The 20000-nt window shown below is 44.4% G+C and overlaps 1 protein-coding gene across 1 annotated transcript in view; it reads left to right on the top strand.

Moving 5' to 3' along the window:
- Positions 1-20000, top strand: part of adgrl3.1 (adhesion G protein-coupled receptor L3.1) — a 320601-nt gene that overhangs the window by 212401 nt on the left and 88200 nt on the right. Inside the window, exons 8-10 of the mRNA XM_072914913.1 lie at positions 12287-12697; positions 14492-14595; positions 16997-17182. Of these exons, the coding sequence (XP_072771014.1) occupies positions 12287-12697; positions 14492-14595; positions 16997-17182 (701 nt within the window). The remainder of the gene's footprint in view (positions 1-12286; positions 12698-14491; positions 14596-16996; positions 17183-20000) is intronic.

Below are 20000 nucleotides of genomic sequence, written 5' to 3'. Positions count from 1 at the left end.
ATATGTATATATGTGTGTGTGTGTGTGTATATGTACAGTATATATGTATATATGTGTATATGTATATATGTGTATATATATGTATACGAAAACGAGTTTGACAGCGCTGCTCTAATGTTTCAATGCGGCCCCAGATCCTTTGGTATTTACAGTATCTATGCCATATCTATGTTTATTTTCATATTTTTAGAGAATGAGTTGTATTGGAGAGTTGCCTGCCGGCTGTATGCAGTTTTTAATTAAAAAACTGTGCAGTTATGTTTGCAAGTCAGTTCTTGACTGTGCTGGAAAGGAATAGTAGGCAGACAAAGCAACTGACTGATGGAGTTTTTCTCACCGTACAGTTGGCTTGTTTAATCACTTACCTTTTAAAAGAGGAACTTTAGCACTGACAGCCTGGAATAAATACTCCAAGGCTAAATCCACTTTTCAGCCAGCGCTATACTTTACCCTCCACTCCTACGTGTTAAAACAAGCTCGTCAAAAATAATTAGCCGCCCAATTTAAGGTTCTGATTTTATCAAATAATTTTACCCAGCTGTAAAGTTAAATGAATTCCCCTTCTTGCTGCCAGTAATGTTATATTAAAAGTGAGATTTTGTCTTAAAAGTAGCAATTTGATCGTTGTTGTTTTGTTTCTGCTTTGATGGTTATACAAACCCTGTTTCCATATGAGTTGGGAAATTGTGTTAGATGTAAATATAAACGGAATACAATGATTTGCAAATCATTTTCAACCCATATTCAGTTGAATATGCTACAAAGACAACATATTTGATGTTCAAACTGATTTTGCAAATAATCATTAACTTTAGAATTTGATGCCAGCAACACGTGACAAAGAAGTTGGGAAAGGTGGCAATAAAAACTGATAAAGTTGAGGAATGCTCATCAAAGACTTATTTGGAACATCCCACAGGTGTGCAGGCTAATTGGGAACAGGTGGGTGCCATGATTGGGTATAAAAGTAGATTTCATGAAATACTCAGTAATTCACAAACAAGGATTGGGCGAGGGTCACCACTTTGTCAACAAATGTGTGAGCAAATTGTTGAACAGTTTAAGAAAAACCTTTCACAACCAGCTATTGCAAGGAATTTAGGGATTTCACCATCTACGCTCCGTAATATCATCAAAGGGTTCAGAGAATCTGGAGAAATCACTGCACGTAAGCAGTTAAGCCCGTGACCTTCGATCCCTCAGGCTGTACTGCATCAACAAGCGACATCAGTGTGTAAAGGATATCACCACATGGGCCCAGGAACACTTCAGAAACCCACTGTCAGTAACTACAGTTGGTTGCTACATCTGTAAGTGCAAGTTAAAACTCTCCTATGCAAGGCGAAAACCGTTTATCAACAACACCCAGAAACGCCGTCGGCTTCGCTGGGCCTGAGCTCATCTAAGATGGACTGATGCAAAGTGGAAAAGTGTTCTGTGGTCTGACAAGTCCACATTTCAAATAGTTTTTGGAAACTGTGGACGTCGTGTCCTCCGGACCAAAGAGGAAAAGAACCATCCGGATTGTTATAGGCGCAAAGTGTAAAAGGTAGCATGTGTGATGGTATGGGGGTGTATTAGTGGCCAAGACATGGGTAACTTACACATCTGTGAAGGCGCCATTAATGCTGAAAGGTACATACAGGTTTTGGAGCAATATATGTTGCCATCCAAGCAACGTTACCATGGACGCCCCTGCTTATTTCAGCAAGACAATGCCAAACGTGGCTTCATAGTAAAAGAGTGCAGGTACTAGACTGGCCTGCCTGTAGTCCAGACCTGTCTCCCATTGAAAATGTGTGGCGCATTATGAAGCCTAAAATAGCACAGCGGAGACCCCCGGACTGTTGAACAACTTAAGCTGTACATCAAGCAAGAATGGGAAAGAATTCCACCTGAGAAGCTTCAAAAATGTGTCTCCTCAGTTCCCAAACGTTTACTGAGTGTTGTTAAAAGGAAAGGCCATGTAACACAGTGGTGAACATGCCCTTTCCCAACTACTTTGGCACGTGTTGCAGCCATGAAAATCTTTATTTATTTTTTTTTTTATTATTTTTTTTTTTTGGTGTCCTGTCCAGCTTCTCAGGCAAATCATATAGTTGATGTAGATGCCCATGTCGGCTGTTCAGATTTACTTTACAAAAGAGAAGTGTAGGATACTTCTCTTGTTGCCTTATTTGTATTTGTCTTTATTAAATGTATTTATATTATCATTTAGTGCAGCCGGGCCGGAGCAGGAGGGGATAGAAAGAGAAAAAAAAGGAAGACAGAGGGGGAAATTGTGGGGACAAGAGGGGGATTAGACAGAGAGACAAAAACAACAACAGCAAACAACAACAACAACAATAGAGCAACATCAGCAAATATGACATGTACAAATATGATGGTAAAAGTAATAGCAAATAAGCAGTTAGCGAAAAATAAAAAATAATACAGAAATGACAATGAGCATTATTACACTACAAATGGATCAATACAAATACCAATAGAAATAGCGCTATTGATAATGAACAATACCAATAATTTACCTTTATTATCAACAATACAGTTGTTTAAATGCAACAATACATATACGTAATGATAACTTGAGATACGAAAGAATGCAGAAAAATGGAGGGGGAGAAAGAGAAGCAACCTACATTAACCTTGTAGATTGTTATAGTCACAATAGGTTAAGCTTTGTCAGTGTGCCATGTGTTACACCCAGTTTACCCTAGGGCAACAACGTTAATATATGTTTGATGAAACGTGATTATGTGCATGAGTGTAAGTATGCATATGTACTTGTATATGTACAGAATGTGTATATGTGTTTGTACAATGAATGTATATGTACAGAATGTGTATATGTGTTTGTACAGTGAATGTATATGTACAGTATGTGTATGTGTATGTTTGTATATTGAATGTGCGTGTGGATGTACGAACATTAGGTAGGTAAATATGTACTGTATTTGTGTATGTATGTGGGACCGTAGGTACCTATGTACGTATGTGAGCATATGTGAATTTGCATGTACAATACATTCGACTCCCAGAGTGCGTGGGAGCCAGAGCACGGCCCCATCACCCCCGAGAGCCCAACCCACAAACAGGAGGCGTGGTGCCCAGGGAACCAGGGACCACCGCCCCCACGCAGCCAAGCCGGCCAGCGACAGGAACCCCAGAGCCCGGCCCACCGTACCGCCCACAAGGGCCAGCAGCAGGCCGCAGACAGACGCACCCGGCAGAGGACAGGGCACGAGAAAAGCAGGGGACAGCCAGACCCCAAGCCAGCGAGAGACCACACCCCACACGGGCAGAAAGGCGAGACGCCCCGCCCGAGGGACCCAGAGACTCCCCGCAACCGGACGGGAAGACCGCCCCCGCCCCACCGGCAACCGGGCCCCCACGAGCCCACCCCCTACCCCCGGAGAGCGCGGTGAGGCCAGCCCCCGGCCACCCCACCCAAATCGGCCGCCGCAGGACCACCCAGGCACAGGGCCACGGGAACCACCCACCCCACCCGCAGGGACCCCAACAATGGAGATGGAACAACCAGCAACCGCCCCGCCGAGCCCCCCCCCTGAGGGAGGGGAAAAATTAAAAAATAATATTAATAAAATATATTAAAAAAAATAAATAAATAAATAAATAAATTTAAAAAAAGAATTAAAAGAAGATCACAGACATGCTGACAAACAAGGTCACTACCCCAGCAACTGGCTGACTCGCAGCACCTCGGAATACCTTGCAGCACCAAGCTACCACAATAGACGCAGGGACTAGGCCCAACAGGCCCCAACCAAGACGGGCACCCGGAAGGGATGGACAGCGGGACCCAGGAGCTCCAGACACGCAGTTCGGATGCAGTAGCCTGAGGCGTCGACCCCCGTCTGACAGGCAGGCCCAGAGCGTACCCCCAGAAATATACATACATACATACATACATACACATACACACATACATGTATACATACCCACACATACACATATATACATATACATACACATATGTACACATACACATATATAAACATACATACATACACACACATATACATACATATACACAGTTCGTCAGCCCCGACAGCCATCACGCGCGCGCGCTGCCACCAGTCACAACATCAGCCACACCCTTGCACCAGACCCAGCAGCCACGGGCGCCCACACCACAAACAAATGACAGCAAACGCAATAACCCCAGACAGCCAGCACCAGCCAATCAAATCAAAGCGATCAAAAAAAAAAAACTGCAACCAGCAACCACACGCCACCAGGACCACGGAGACCAGCCGGCGCCAGCCCGCCAGTCAGCCCGAACGCCAACACGCAAACAAAAGACACCAACCCCCACCCCCAACCAAAAGGCCCCCCACCCCAACCCAAACCCGCACAAACACACCACCGCCCAAACAACCGAGACACAGCATCCAGACCAGACACGGGGGCTGCGCCGCCACCACATCAAGTCACCAGCAGAGACCCCACAGCGCAAGGTCGGGCCACACGGGCACGGACCCACCCAACAGGAAGTGAGACCCGCGCGACGCCACACACAAATAAATAATAAGATTTTTTTTTAAAAATAATAATTTAAAAAATAAAATAAAATAAAAATAAGTAAATAATAAAAATAAAAATAATAAATACATTAAAAATTAAAAAAATATATAACAATAATAAATGAATAAAAGCCTGGCAGGCCACCAGACCGCAGTCCCCGCCGGCCGACGAGGCAATGAGGGGTGCGCCGAACCCCAATCCCCCCATGCATGTGTACAAGGCCCCCAGAGTGTCTACTGTGTAGTTAAAATTAGGAGGTCAGCCGTTACAGCCGACCTCCAGTCCCTATTGATGTGTGTACTGTAGCGTGAGTGAGATATGTATGCTTGTGGGAACTAATAATGCGATTAAAATTGGGGGACATCAAGGTCATGGTGGGTCCCAACCAAGCCAAGCCCCCCAAATCCTAAGTGTCTAATATGCAGCTAAGATTGAGGGATGGACGAGCAGGGGACAAGACAGGAGGACTGGAGCCCCATTGGAGGCATCCTCAACCCCCCGCCATGCCTCCCCGCAGGACAATCCCCAAAGTCCTATATATGTGTGACTGTGTAGCGCTATAAGTAGGAGGAGTAGAGGGCCCGGACATCCCCCCAGTCCACGCGGCCGACAACCAGGAACTACGGCCAGGAGGCCGCCACCCCCCGCCACAGCCCGTGACCCACACCAGACCACTTTAACGTGACGCCACGCGAGCCCTCCCCCCGCCAAACAAAACCAGCCCCCGCCCGCCCCAACCCAACCCTGCAGAGCCCATACCGGCAACCAAACGCAGAAAAACTGCACAGCCCCCACGCCCAATGCAAACACCGCATCCCGGCCATCCACACAGCAACGTGCCTATACGAGTCCCGGCCAGGGGAAGGAGCCCCCCAACGGGGGAAGAAGCCAATGCATCCCGTCCGCACGCCAGCCCCCAAACCAGCCGGCAAGCCAACGCCAGCCAGCCCTACAACCCCACAAGCGCACAGACACCAGTCACAGTCCCCCAACCACTCCAACCCAACACAGCGATGCCAGCAACCATCACCACCACCGCCCGTCCGCAGTGCAAACACCCGCGGCAGCCGAAACCAAAACAAAAAAGCGACCGACCCCGTAAACCACAACAACGCACACCCCCGGCTACCACCGAGGCCACCAACCCACCTACCCCAACTCATCCACAGCCAGGCCAATTGAGACATGAAATTCTAAGTTAATTATTATTTGCACTCATTTGTTTGAACATCAAATATGTTGTCTTTGTAGCATATTCAACTGAATATGGCTTGAAAAGGATTTGCAAATCATTGTATTCCGTTTATATTTACATCTAACACAATTTCCCAACTCACATAGAAACGGGTTTTGTAGTTACGTTGTAAGTTTATTCCCAACATGCATGCAAATACAATGTGATACAGTTCATGTCTGGATGGACTTACCTTTGTGATGGAACTGTATTTGTTCATATTTGCACTTGATCGTTTCAGCATGTTTGAAAAGGAGTAGGAATACAATCCTACTCCTTTTCATATCATGGCCTTTTCTAACACGTTTGTCACTACTTGTACACACCAGGAAATAAATACATGTATCAGCAAATAAACAAATAATGAGTACGTATATGGTCAGAGGCTAAAATAATAAATAATATTAACTCGATGAGGCAATTCCTGAAGGAATCGTGTGTGAACGCTCCAATGCTGAAGTTGACGTGAAATGCTGACAGAATGTAGAATGAATGGAAGAATAGTTTCAATGGAAGAATAGTTTCAATGTTGAAGAGTCAGAATTTCCAGGAAAATCGGAATTTGGTTTGGAACTTGGAAAAGTGTTGGTTTGAATGTCCAGGATGAGTGGAATGTGTTGATGTTGCAATGCTTGGAATAGCTTGAAAAATGTGGGAATTGTGCAACCTGGAAACATGTCCCATTCATTTTAATGGGAACTTCCTGGGAATTTGGGAATTTCAAGAAAAGTGGGACTTTTTGATTGAAGAGCTTGACTCTCTGAATTGGTTGGTGTTGGAATTGTTTAAATCGGTAAAGAAATGTTAAAAAGGAACAGTTTTTTAATTGAAAAAATGGTATTACGGAATTTCGGGAAAACCTGGGAATTTTTTAAGTTCTGAAACCAACTTGTTGTTTTGTCCTGACTAAGAGGAATGTTTTGACAGTGGAACGCTTGAAATGGGTTGAAAAATGTGAAAGGAGAAATCGCACCAAAAAGATTGGAAGAATGTTGGACTTGTAGAAGTTTGAAAAATGGATAATTAATTTTGAATGGGGAAAATGTCCCTTAAAACTGGACATTCTTGGAAATCCGGGAATTGTTTTATAATTGTTGAAAGGGAGCACACAATTCCTGAACAGGGTGAATCAGATAAAAAGTGTGGGAGTTGTGGAACTTTGAAAAATGTCCTATTCTTTTCAATGGGAATTTCATGGACTTTTGGGAAAAGAGGGACTTTTTTGGAAAATGCTAACAAAATTGAATTTTCTGAATGGTTGGTGTTGGAATTGGTGTTGGAATTTCTTCAAATCGGTGGAGAAATGTTGAAGTAGCCATGTTGTAGTTGTTATCTTCCACATAGAGTCTACTGACAGAAAGAAGTTAGAACTTTATGCTGCTTTGTATACGCTACTAAAATATAAACGTTAGTCTAAATCTGTGTTAGTGAGCATTTCTTCTTTGCCAAAATAATCCAGCCCACCTCACAGGTGTGGCATATCAATATGCTGATTAAACAGCAGGATTATTGCACAGGCGTGTCTTAGACTGCCACAATAAAAGGCCACACTCAGGTTGTGATTATGCAATGTTGCTCCACTCATCTTCAATGGCTGTGCCAAGTTGCTGAATATTGGCAGGAAGTGGAACACGCGGTGGTATACACGTCGATCCACAGCATCCCAAACATGCTCCATGGCTGACATGTCCGCTGAGGATGCTGGCCATGCAAGAACTGGCATGTTTTCAGCTCCCAGGAATTGCGTGCTGATCCTTGCAACATGGGGCCGTGCATTTTTCTCAGTTTGTGCAGAAATTATTTAGTTTTGTGAACCAATTGTTGCAGCAGCTGTCCGGGTGGCTGGTCTTGGTGTGGTTACACGTGGTCTGCGGTTGTGATGCCGGTTGGATGTACTGCCAAATTCTCTGAAAGGCCTTTGGAGGCAATTTATGTTAGAGAAATGAACATTCAATTCACGGGCAAGAGCTCTGGTGGACATTCCTGCAGTCAGCATGCCAACTGCACTTGCCCTCAAAACTTGCCACACCTGTGGCATTATGCTGTGTGAGAAAACTGCACATTTCAGAGTGACCTTTTATTGTGGCAGCCTAAGGCACACCTGTACAATAATCATGCTGTTTAATCTTGATATGCCACACCTGTGAGGTGGGAGGGATCATATTGGCAAAGAAGAAATGCTCACTAACAGGTTTAGACAGATTTGAGGGGAACGGTCTTTTATGGTCAAAGTTTTACATCTTTGAGTTCAACTCATGAAAAATAGGAGCAAAAATAAAAGTGTTGCGTTTATAATTTTGTTCAGTGTATTAGAAATGGCAACAGCAGAGGATGCATGTGCATGTACGAGCCAGTCTGCCCCACTACAACAGAATAGATCAAAGGAAAGAACTCAGTGACTACATTGTACGACCCATTTACATTGTTGGACTACAATGGCGGACTCACGCGAAGCACTTTGGGTAAATTTCTACCATACATGGATAATCCACTGAAGTCACACTGGGGGGGGGGGGATGTGACAAATTGTGCAAAAACCAAACATCTGGTTTAGAGGAAGTATGAAGGCAAACCAGATTTCCTTCAGGACTCATGCAGATCCCAAATACACAAAAGCGGGTACCAATAGGTAAGAAAAGTTGTTTCTGTATAACAGGTCCCTTTAAGTAGGGCCGTCTTCTACTTGTTTCAATGACATACAGTCTTGGTAGATCACCTGTGACACACCCACTAATAATAGGCATCATTTTATAGTTAGCACTTGTTATCTGGGATCTTAGGGGATCAGGATCAAGTCCCTATGAGTGAAGTGCGTGACACTTACTCTTTATAAAAATGTTGAACAACTTGAGTGGTACTTAAGAACAATCCCCGGCACTACAAGGTCTTCCATGGTCCTCAAAGACAGACCTGGACAGAGACATTACAATGTATTCCATTGTCCTAAAGGACAGACCTGGACAGAGACATTACAAGGTCGTCCATGGCCCTAAAGGACAGACCTGGACAGAGACACTACAAGGTCTTCCATGGTCCTCAAAGACAGACCTGGACAGAGACATTACAATGTATTCCGTGGTCCTAAAGGACAGACCTGAACAGAGACATTACAATGTATTCCATGGTCCTAAAGGACAGACCTGGACAGAGACATTACAAGGTTGTCCATGGTCCTAAAGGACAGACCTGGACAAAGACACTACAAGGTCTTCCATGGTCCTAAAGGACAGACCTGGACAGAGACACTACAAGGTCTTCCATGGTCCTAAAGGACAGACCTGGACAGAGACATTACAAGGTCTTCCATGGTCCTAAAGGACAGACCTGGACAGAGACACTACAAAGTCTTCCATGGTCCTAAAGGACAGACCTGGACAGAGACATTACAAGGTCTTCCATGGTCCTCAAATACATATCTGGACAGAGACATTACAAGGTCTTCCATGGTCCTAAAGGACAGACCTGGACAGAGACATTGCAAGGTTGTTTATGGGCCTAAAGGACAGACCTGGACAGAGACACTACAAGGTCTTCCATGGTCCTAAAGGACAGACCTGGACAGAGACATTACAAGGTTGTCCATGGTCCTAAAGGACAGACCTGGACAGAGACACTACAAAGTCTTCCATGGTCCTAAAGGACAGACCTGGACAGAGACATTACAAGGTCTTCCATGGTCCTCAAATACAGATCTGGACAGAGACATTACAAGGTCTTCCATGGTCCTAAAGGACAGACCTGGACAGAGACATTATAAGGTCATCCATGGTCCTAAAGGACAGATCTGGACAGAGACACTACAATGTCTTCCATGTTCCTCAAAGACAGACCTGGACAGAGACATTGCAAGGTCTTCCATGGTCCTAAAGGACAGACCTGGACAGAGACACTACAACGTCTTCCATGGTCCTAAAGGACAGACATGGACAGAGACATTACAAGGTCTTCCATGGTCCTAAAGGACAGACCTGGACAGAGACACTACAAAGTCTTCCATGGTCCTAAAGGACAGACCTGGACAGAGACATTACAAGGTCTTCCATGGTCCTCAAATACAGATCTGGACAGAAACATTACAAGGTCTTCCATGGTCCTAAAGGACAGACCTGGACAGAGACATTGCAAGGTCGTTTATGGGCCTAAAGGACAGACCTGGACAGAGACACTACAAGGTCTTCCATAGTCCTAAAGGACAGACCTGGACAGAGACATTACAAGGTTGTCCATGGTCCTAAAGGACAGACCTGGACAGAGACACTACAAAGTCTTCCATGGTCCTAAAGGACAGACCTGGACAGAGACATTACAAGGTCTTCCATGGTCCTCAAATACAGATCTGGACAGAGACATTACAAGGTCTTCCATGGTCCTAAAGGACAGACCTCGACAGAGACATTATAAGGTCGTCCATGGTCCTAAAGGACAGATCTGGACAGAGACACTAGAAGGTCTTCCATGTTCCTCAAAGACAGACCTGAACAGAGACATTACAAGGTCTTCCATGGTCCTAAAGGACAGACCTGGACAGAGACATTACAAGGTCGTTCATGGTCCTAAAGGACAGATCTGGACAGAGACACTACAAGGTCTTCCATGTTCCTCAAAGACAGACCTGGACAGAGACATTACAAGGTCTTCCATGGTCCTAAAAAACAGACCTGGAAAAAGGAGCAGATGCACTTGAAAGAGTTTTGGGTTTGGGGGAGGAGAAATGGGAGTAGCGACAACAACAAGTGTGGGCTGCAAAAGTTGCGAGTGAGCAATCAAGTGGGAAAATGTCAGGTGGAAAATGTCAAGAGAGCAACAGAGGAGAAGAAAAGATGGCCTCTTCCCTCTGATGCTTGCAGCCCTTTGTGTCGCCTCACCGCTAGCTGCCAGCCCGCGTGTTCAGCCATCTAGTCAATGACAGCATTACTGTTGTGGCACACCTCCTCACACACACTCACACACACACACACACACACACACACACACACACACACACACACACACACACACACACACACACACACACACACACACACATGAGACTGGTGATTGATGGCCATGTTGTGTGCACAGCAGCAATGATTCAGGAGCAGCAAGTCGAGGTAGACGAACTTGTGAGGAGCCAAAGTACAGAAAGTACAGTACATGTTTCACGGCTGTCAGTCAAGTGGTGGGGCGGGGCGAGGGGCTTGGAGAAGAAAGTGGTGGTCTCAGGAAACCGTTGTTGCAGCCACCCGGACAGCGGCTACAACAATTGGCTCACATAACTAAAGAATTTCTGCGCAAACTGTGAGAAACCGTCTCAGGGACGTTCATCTACATTCTCGTGGTCCTCATCGGGATCTTCATCTGCTTGCTCGTGGTCCTCATCGGGGTCTTCATCTGCTTGCTCCGGGTCCTCATCGGGGTCTTCATCTACATTCTCGTGGTCCTCATCAGGGTCTTCATCTGCTTGCTCGGGGTCCTCATCGGGGTCTTCATCTGCTTGCTCGTGGTCCTCATCGGGGTCTTCATCTGCTTGCTCCGGGTCCTCATCGGGGTCTTCATCTACATTCTCGTGGTCCTCATCAGGGTCTTCATCTGCTTGCTCGGGGTCCTCATCGGGGTCTTCATCTGCTTGCTCGGGGTCCTCATCGGGGTCTTCATCTGCTTGCTCGTGGTCCTCATCGGGGTCTTCATCTGCTTGCTCCGGGTCCTCATCGGGGTCTTCATCTACATTCTCGTGGTCCTCATCAGGGTCTTCATCTGCTTGCTCGGGGTCCTCATCGGGGTCTTCATCTGCTTGTTCTGGGTCCTCATCGGGATCTTCATCTGCTTGCTCGGGGTCCTCATCGGGGTCTTCATCTGCTTGCTCCGGGTCCTCATCGGGGTCTTCATCTACATTCTCATGGTCCTCATCAGGGTCTTCATCTGCTTGCTCGGGGTCCTCATCGGGGTCTTCATCTGCATTCTCATGGTCCTCATCAGGGTCTTCATCTGCTTGCTCGGTGTCCTCATCGGGGTCTTAATCTGTTTGCTCGGGGTCCTCATCGGGGTCTCCACCTGACTGTAGTTGCTCGTCTTAACTGACTTGGGTGGCCAAACGCACATCGGATGGCGTCTGGCACGTTGGAGAGGTGTTCTCTTCACGGATGAATCCTGGTTTTCAGTGTTACGGACAGACGGCAGCCAGCGTGTGGAGAGAAGTTTGCTGATGTCAACGTTGTGAGGGGAGTGGCCTATTGTGGGGGCGGGGTTATGGTGTGGGCAGACATATGTTATGGACAACCGACGCAAGTGCATTTAATTGGTGGCTTTTTGAATGCACCGAGATACCGTGATGAGATCCTAAAGACCGTTGTCGTGCCATTGACCCGAGACCATCACCGCATGTTGCAGCACCACACTGCACGGCCCCATGTTGCAAGGCTCTCTACACAATTGCTGCAAGCTGTTCCAAGCCACATGTTTGTGTTTATTGCAGCTGGTCCTGATGTTATTGTTGTATTTCTTACCTGAGTCTTGTTGTTTCCTTCACAGACTTCCGCCCACCTATGGTCCCCCCCAACAGGGGCTCAGGGAGCGCCGTTGGCGGTGGCTCCACCTCTTCTTCCTCCTCCACCACAACTCGCCCTCCCCCCCACTTCACCACCCCCAGGCCTCTCCTCACCACTTCACCGGGTCAGCGTTACCGGACCACCACCACCACCACCGTTCGCCAAGCGGTCCTAAATCCTGCCGGCGGTCCAGCACCCGACACCAATCAGATTCCAGACACCAGCCGCAAAGCCGGCGGACGTTCCCCGCCGGCGCAGGTGCCCCCGGCGGCCCCTCGGCCCCCAGCCATGCCTCCCCAAGACTTCTGTAGTCCCAGAGTGACGGCTGATATTTCCTGGCCCCGGACGCAGCAAGGCCAGCTGGCCAAGCAGCCGTGTCCTGTTGGGACCTTGGGTGAGGACCCTGTGAAACCTTCTGCTGCTAAGGGTCTAATTCAGCTAATTAGCATGTTGGCGCTCATTAGATGCAATATTGTCAATATTAATATTAGTTTCTGTATTATGATCTTCTGCTTCTTAGGGTCTGCTGCTAATTAGCAAGTTGGCGCTCATTAGATGCAATATTGTCAATCCTCTTCATGTTTTTTTGAAAAGTCTCTCGGCCAAAAGTGTCAAACATATTTCATCATTATATTTTCTACATACTCTGTAAAAAAAAAAATCTTCTCGTCGAAATTACAGTGTTTTTTTTTTTTTTTTTTACAGCGTATTACTGTAAATGGAACAATGATGTCACTGGTTTTGACCACAAAGCGGCCAGCTTTTTAACATCAAATCTATGGTTGTTGTTTGGACCGCACATTACTGGGATTATGGTTGTTGTTTTCAGCCTACATTACTGGGATTGTGGTTGTTGTTTTCAGCCCACATTACTGGGATTGGAAAAACGCTACTGCTGTTTTTTTTGCAAAAGTTCTGGCAATTGAGTAGCCATTTTTTTTTAATTTACTGCAAAGTATATTGTTATTTATGCAATCTACAATTTATTGGATAATTTGCATTGAAATAATTAGACAATATTTTAACAAAACATTTTTGTAATGTATGATGATATAATATTTATTGCATATTTAGGAAACGTGAAACTGTTAGCTCTTTATTTGTTACAGATTTTAGCTACTTTATAACCTAATTTCTGTACAAATGTAACTATCATTACTATATCGACATGAACAACATTGCTATTACAGATTCATGCATAAGTCTAGCACTGTTATTAGTATTTATTTTAATATTATAATATTTGTTTGATTATTAGATACCGTATTTTCTGGACTATAAAGCGCACCAGTATATAAGCCGCACTCACTACATTTTAGAAGAAAAAATAGTTTCCATATATCAGCCGGAGTTGTGAAATGAATTATTTACACAGAAAGTTTATTTACATACCTTATATGTCTCCGTAACAGGGCAGTAAAACGGTTGATCAAACAAAACAGAAGTCATGGTCATGGAACCACTAGCTGCGCAAGCTAGCTCTCCAATAAGCTAAACAGACTCAACGTTTTGGTGAAATTACTGAGGAATTTGTGAAAGTGAAAAACTACAAAAAGAATGCCGTTGTAAGTTAATAATACTTAGTAAACATGTTAGCATATTAGCTAATGCTAACGACGCTAGCTTGATTACATTACGGTACATATATGCATGAAAACACTCCTACAGACATCACACATTGGACACTTAAGTGAGTAAGAACTGTTTTAGTTATATTGTAAAACTTACACACGTTGCTTGGAGTGATGAATGAAGTCTCCATACGAGTAGGAACGCTATGGACGGTTACAAGATGGCACGTCAATTGTAGTGCCGGTGGAAAGCACTAAACGAGGAAATACTGTCGACGTTCAACCTGCAGTGAGCAAACTCTTCCAAAAGATGGCGCCGTAGCACAAACAATAACACCTTTTCAGTGTCTGTTGATAACTATTTGTTGAACCAAGAGAAATCCATACATTTATACAGGTTGCAGGGCTCAAAGTGTAGGTAAAAGTAGCGGCTTATTATCGTAATATTGTATAGAAATATATGCAGTACATGTATTTATTTTCTGTTGGAAGGGAAACAACAAAGACATTTACCGTATTTTTCGGACTATAAGTCGCAGTTTTTTTCACAGTTTGGCCGGGGGTGCGACTTATACTCAGTGCTGTGTCTCACCTGTTAGCTTTGCTTCTTCTTGCAGGCGTGGCCACCTACCTGTGCACGCCACACCTGGGCTCCTGGCATCCTCAGGGCCCCGACCTCAGCAACTGCACGTCGCCTTGGGTCAACCACATCATGCAGAAGGTAAGTCTCCATCTTGGACTTGGTGTTAGCACTGACTCACTATGTGCACCTTGGTGTTAGCACTGACTCACTATGTGCACCTTGGTGTTAGCACTGACTCACTATGTGCACCTTGGTGTTAGCACTGACTCACTATGTGCACCTTGGTGTTAGCACTGACTCACTATGTGCACCTTTGTGTTAGCACTGACTCACTATGAGCACCTTGGTGTTAGCACTGACTCACTATGAGCACCTTGGTGTTAGCACTGACTCACTATGAGCACCTTGGTGTTAGCACTGACTCACTACATGCACCTTGGTGTTAGCACTGACTCACTACATGCACCTTGGTGTTAGCACTGACTCACTACATGCACCTTGGTGTTAGCACTGACTCACTATGTGCACCTTGGTGTTAGCACTGACTCACTATGTGCACCTTGGTGTTAGCACTGACTCACTACATGCACCTTGGTGTTAGCACTGACTCACTATGAGCACCTTGGTGTTAGCACTGACTCACTATGTGCACCTTGGTGTTAGCACTGACTCACTATGTGCACCTTGGTGTTAGCACTGACTCACTACGTGCACCTTGGTGTTAGCACTGACTCACTATGTGCACCTTGGTGTTAGCACTGACTCACTATGTGCACCTTGGTGTTAGCACTGACTCACTATGTGCACCTTGGTGTTAGCACTGACTCACTATGTGCACCTTGGTGTTAGCACTGACTCACTATGTGCACCTTGGTGTTAGCACTGACTCACTATGAGCACCTTGGTGTTAGCACTGACTCACTATGTGCACCTTTGTGTTAGCACTGACTCACTATGAGCACCTTGGTGTTAGCACTGACTCACTATGAGCACCTTGGTGTTAGCACTGACTCACTATGAGCACCTTGGTGTTAGCACTGACTCACTACATGCACCTTGGTGTTAGCACTGACTCACTACATGCACCTTGGTGTTAGCACTGACTCACTACGTGCACCTTGGTGTTAGCACTGACTCACTATGTGCACCTTGGTGTTAGCACTGACTCACTACGTGCACCTTGGTGTTAGCACTGACTCACTATGAGCACCTTGGTGTTAGCACTGACTCACTATGAGCACCTTGGTGTTAGCACTGACTCACTACATGCACCTTGGTGTTAGCACTGACTCACTATGAGCACCTTGGTGTTAGCACTGACTCACTATGAGCACCTTGGTGTTAGCACTGACTCACTATGTGCACCTTGGTGTTAGCACTGACTCACTACGTGCACCTTGGTGTTAGCACTGACTCACTATGTGCACCTTGGTGTTAGCACTGACTCACTATGTGCACCTTGGTGTTAGCACTGACTCACTATGTGCACCTTGGTGTTAGCACTGACTCACTATGTGCACCTTGGTGTTAGCACTGACTCACTATGTGCACCTTGGTGTTAGCACTGACTCACTATGTGCACCTTGGTGTTAGCACTGACTCACTATGTGCACCTTGGTGTTAGCACTGACTCACTATGAGCACCTTGGTGTTAGCACTGACTCACTATGTGCACCTTTGTGTTAGCACTGACTCACTATGAGCACCTTGGTGTTAGCACTGACTCACTATGTGCACCTTGGTGTTAGCACTGACTCACTATGAGCACCTTGGTGTTAGCACTGACTCACTACATGCACCTTGGTGTTAGCACTGACTCACTATGTGCACCTTGGTGTTAGCACTGACTCACTATGTGCACCTTGGTGTTAGCACTGACTCACTACATGCACCTTGGTGTTAGCACTGACTCACTATGAGCACCTTGGTGTTAGCACTGACTCACTATGTGCACCTTGGTGTTAGCACTGACTCACTACGTGCACCTTGGTGTTAGCACTGACTCACTATTTGCACCTTGGTGTTAGCACTGACTCACTACGTGCACCTTGGTGTTAGCACTGACTCACTATGTGCACCTTGGTGTTAGCACTGACTCACTACGTGCACCTTGGTGTTAGCACTGACTCACTATGTGCACCTTGGTGTTAGCACTGACTCACTACGTGCACCTTGGTGTTAGCACTGACTCACTATGTGCACCTTGGTGTTAGCACTGACTCACTACGTGCACCTTGGTGTTAGCACTGACTCACTAAGTGCGCCAAAGTGACATTCATTATAAATAGAAGACCTGTCAACATTAGCATGTACATTTTCATGATTAAGTCTTATTTTGAAATCCAAAGTAGTTGGAGTTTGATCAGCAACCAAGGGAGGGTTTGACCTCCAAGTGTCCTTGACATCCAAGTTATTTCTGCATGTTTTTAGGACTAAAAGTGAGTATGTGCGTCCTAACGGCCTGTTCACTTGTCCTCGCCTTTCCCTCCTCCCTGTGACTTTCCCCTTGCTCCGCCCCCATCCATCACCCCGCCTCCAGCTGCGCTCGGGGGAGACGGCGGCCATCGTGGCGAGGGAGCTGGCGGAGCAGACCAAAGGGCTCCTGCGGCCTGGCGACGTGCCCTCCACGGTGCGGGCCATGGCCCAGCTGGTAGAGCTGCTGGACGTGCAGCTCAGGAACCTCACACCGGGGGGCAAGGACAGCGCCGCCCGCAGTCTCACCAAGGTACTGCAGGAGGGCCACACAAAGGAACTTGGAGGGGAACTGCACTTTTTTGGGGGGGAATTCACAGACCTTGTTGGATTTATGTATGCAATCTAAGTTGTAAAATACGGCAAGTAAGAGGTGGCCAACAATGCTGATAATAAGCGGACATTATTGTGCCCGTAAAAACATCTACAAATATCTAAAAAACAGCAACAATGCTTCATCTACATGTCCTGACCTGAATATTAGCAAGTATTAGTGTTATTATAAGTGCTAACACAGAGGAACTACTTTTAGAGCGTTAGATAGCTGATGCTGCTATATTGACATATTGAGCTGCTGCATGGCCTCTGAGTTGGTGAAAGTTAATTGTAGATGATAAATCATGTCTCTCACCTGGATAGTAGAAGGTTTTGGACATAAACCTACAAGTTGGTCAACTTTGACATCCAACTTAGACCCAAGGATGGCCAAAAAAGACACAACAAACTATTTTTTTTAACCCTTCATGAGGAATTTGATTAATTATTGGTGTAAAGGGGAAGATACAACCATCCCATCAGTCTTTATCCCAGTGAGAGCAGACATTGTACAGTAAGTGATTGTTTTATTATGTTCGTATATCTTGTTTAGCACTTAGCAATACTGCTACATGATGCTTAGTGTTTGCATCTGTTTAGCACACAGCTTCTAAAACTTGTAGATCATCCTCCTTATACTCAGGCTCAAAAATAGAAGCTTCTGTATCTTCATTTGTCCCAAAGTAGTCTTTGTTGTCTCTCATCAAGTCTGCCATGATTAGTAGTCTTGTTGTTGGAAATAAAGAACATTTTGTAAAATTAATAAGCCGCTGTATGCTTGAAATTATCAAAATACGTCAATGTTACATGTTATTATGAATATTACTAGATACTACATATATACTAAAGTGTGTATACGAAATTATGTTGGAGGTTTGTGGATCCCTTTTGGAGTGCCGTCTGGGTGGAATAGATCAAATCCTATTGACTCAATTGTTAGCTGACTCTTGCCAATGTTTATATACGATTTAGAATGCATAAAGAAAGAAAAACATGTGTTCTTGTTTTACATCATTTGTCCCAAAGTAGTCTTTGTTGTCTCTCATCAAGTCTGCCATGATTAGTAGTCTTCTACTTGTTGTTGTTGAAGGGAAATAGCGGACGTTTTGTGAAATGCTGCTTAAAATGATCAAAATATGTAAATATTACATGTTATTATGAATGTTACTAGATACTACATATATACTTAATTCATGTATATATTACATGTTATTATGAATGTTACTGCATGACATACTTACATCATGTATATATTACATGTTATTATGAATGTTGCTACATGACATATATACTTACATCATGTATATATTACATGTTATTATGAATGTTACTAGATACTACATATATACTTACAGTGTGTATATTAAACCTTGATGGAGGTTTTTTAGAGTGCTTCATAGGTGGAATAGATCAAATCGTATTGGCTCCATTTTTAGCTGACTCTTGCTAATGTTTATTCACAATTTAGAATGCATAAAAAAGAAAAACACGTGTTCGTGTCTTACATCATTTGTCCCAAACTATTCTTTGTTGTCTCTCATCAAGTCTGCCATGATGAGTAGTCTTCTTGTCGTTGTTGTTGAAGGGAAAGTGAACGTTGTGTGAAATTAATATGCTGCTGAATGCTTAAAATTATCAAAATATGTAAATATCACATGTTACTATGAATGTTACTAGATACTACATATATACTTAAAATGTGTATATGAAATTATGTTGAAGGTTTTTGATTGTTTTTAAAGCGCCTATTGGCTCCATTGTTAGCTGACTCTTGCTAACGTTTATTTACAATTTAGAATGCATGAAAAAGAAAATACGTGTTCTTGTCTTACATAACGATTGTGAATGATTTAAGTGCAGTTCCCCTTTAAGTTGTGACTAACATTATTTGCACTTTCTAAGTTGTGTTATTCCACAAAGGGAAGAAGAGTAGTGCTCATATTGTGTGACAGTGTGTATCAGTGTGACAGTGTGTGTCAGTGTGACAGATGTGTGTAGGAATATTACACAGCGTGTGACAAACATCTGTCAGTGTGATGCAACCATAAACATCAATTATCATTAATGTCACTCAAAACTAAAATGTTTTCTTTTATTCGCTCGCATATTTTGAGGACAAAACTTTAGTGTGTCCTTAAGAATATCATGTTGTGTATTATTGGAAGACGACAACAGGAAGAAGTGACTTGTGGACTTGGTTGGTGTTCATTCAAGTCAGCTCAGTCTTTGGGGACGAGTCACTAATTGACTGGCAGACTCCTTTAATGACACACACACACACACACACACACACACACACACACACACACACACACACACACACACACACACACACACACACACACACACACACACACACATTCTTGTATGTGTTACCTTCTTGAGACGTGAGAAAAATGCCTCCCTCTTTAGGACCAGCCTTTCTAGATATATAAAGAAGTGTATTTACAACATTAATAATATATACAAACTATGCAAATATAAAAAAAGCTTGTTGTGAAAAATAAATTGGAATTTCACAAGAAAAAGGTCACAATTTCACAAGAAAAACTTCGAATGTTGGCAGTATTATAATAAAAGTCGGAATTTTACTCAACGCAAGTCAAACTTTTACAAGAAAAAGTGAACATTTGTGCAATATTATGATACAAGTTGGAATTTTACTCAATAATAGTCGCAGTTTTACAAGAAAAGCTTAAAGTTTTGGCCATTTTATGAAAAGAGTAATTTTACTCAACAAAAGTCACAATTGTATA

This window comes from Nerophis lumbriciformis, linkage group LG16 (genome assembly GCF_033978685.3).
Source record: "Nerophis lumbriciformis linkage group LG16, RoL_Nlum_v2.1, whole genome shotgun sequence".
Taxonomy (NCBI): domain Eukaryota; kingdom Metazoa; phylum Chordata; class Actinopteri; order Syngnathiformes; family Syngnathidae; genus Nerophis; species Nerophis lumbriciformis.
Note: the sequence above shows the minus strand (reverse complement) of the source record. Positions and strands in the feature narration are given on the sequence as shown.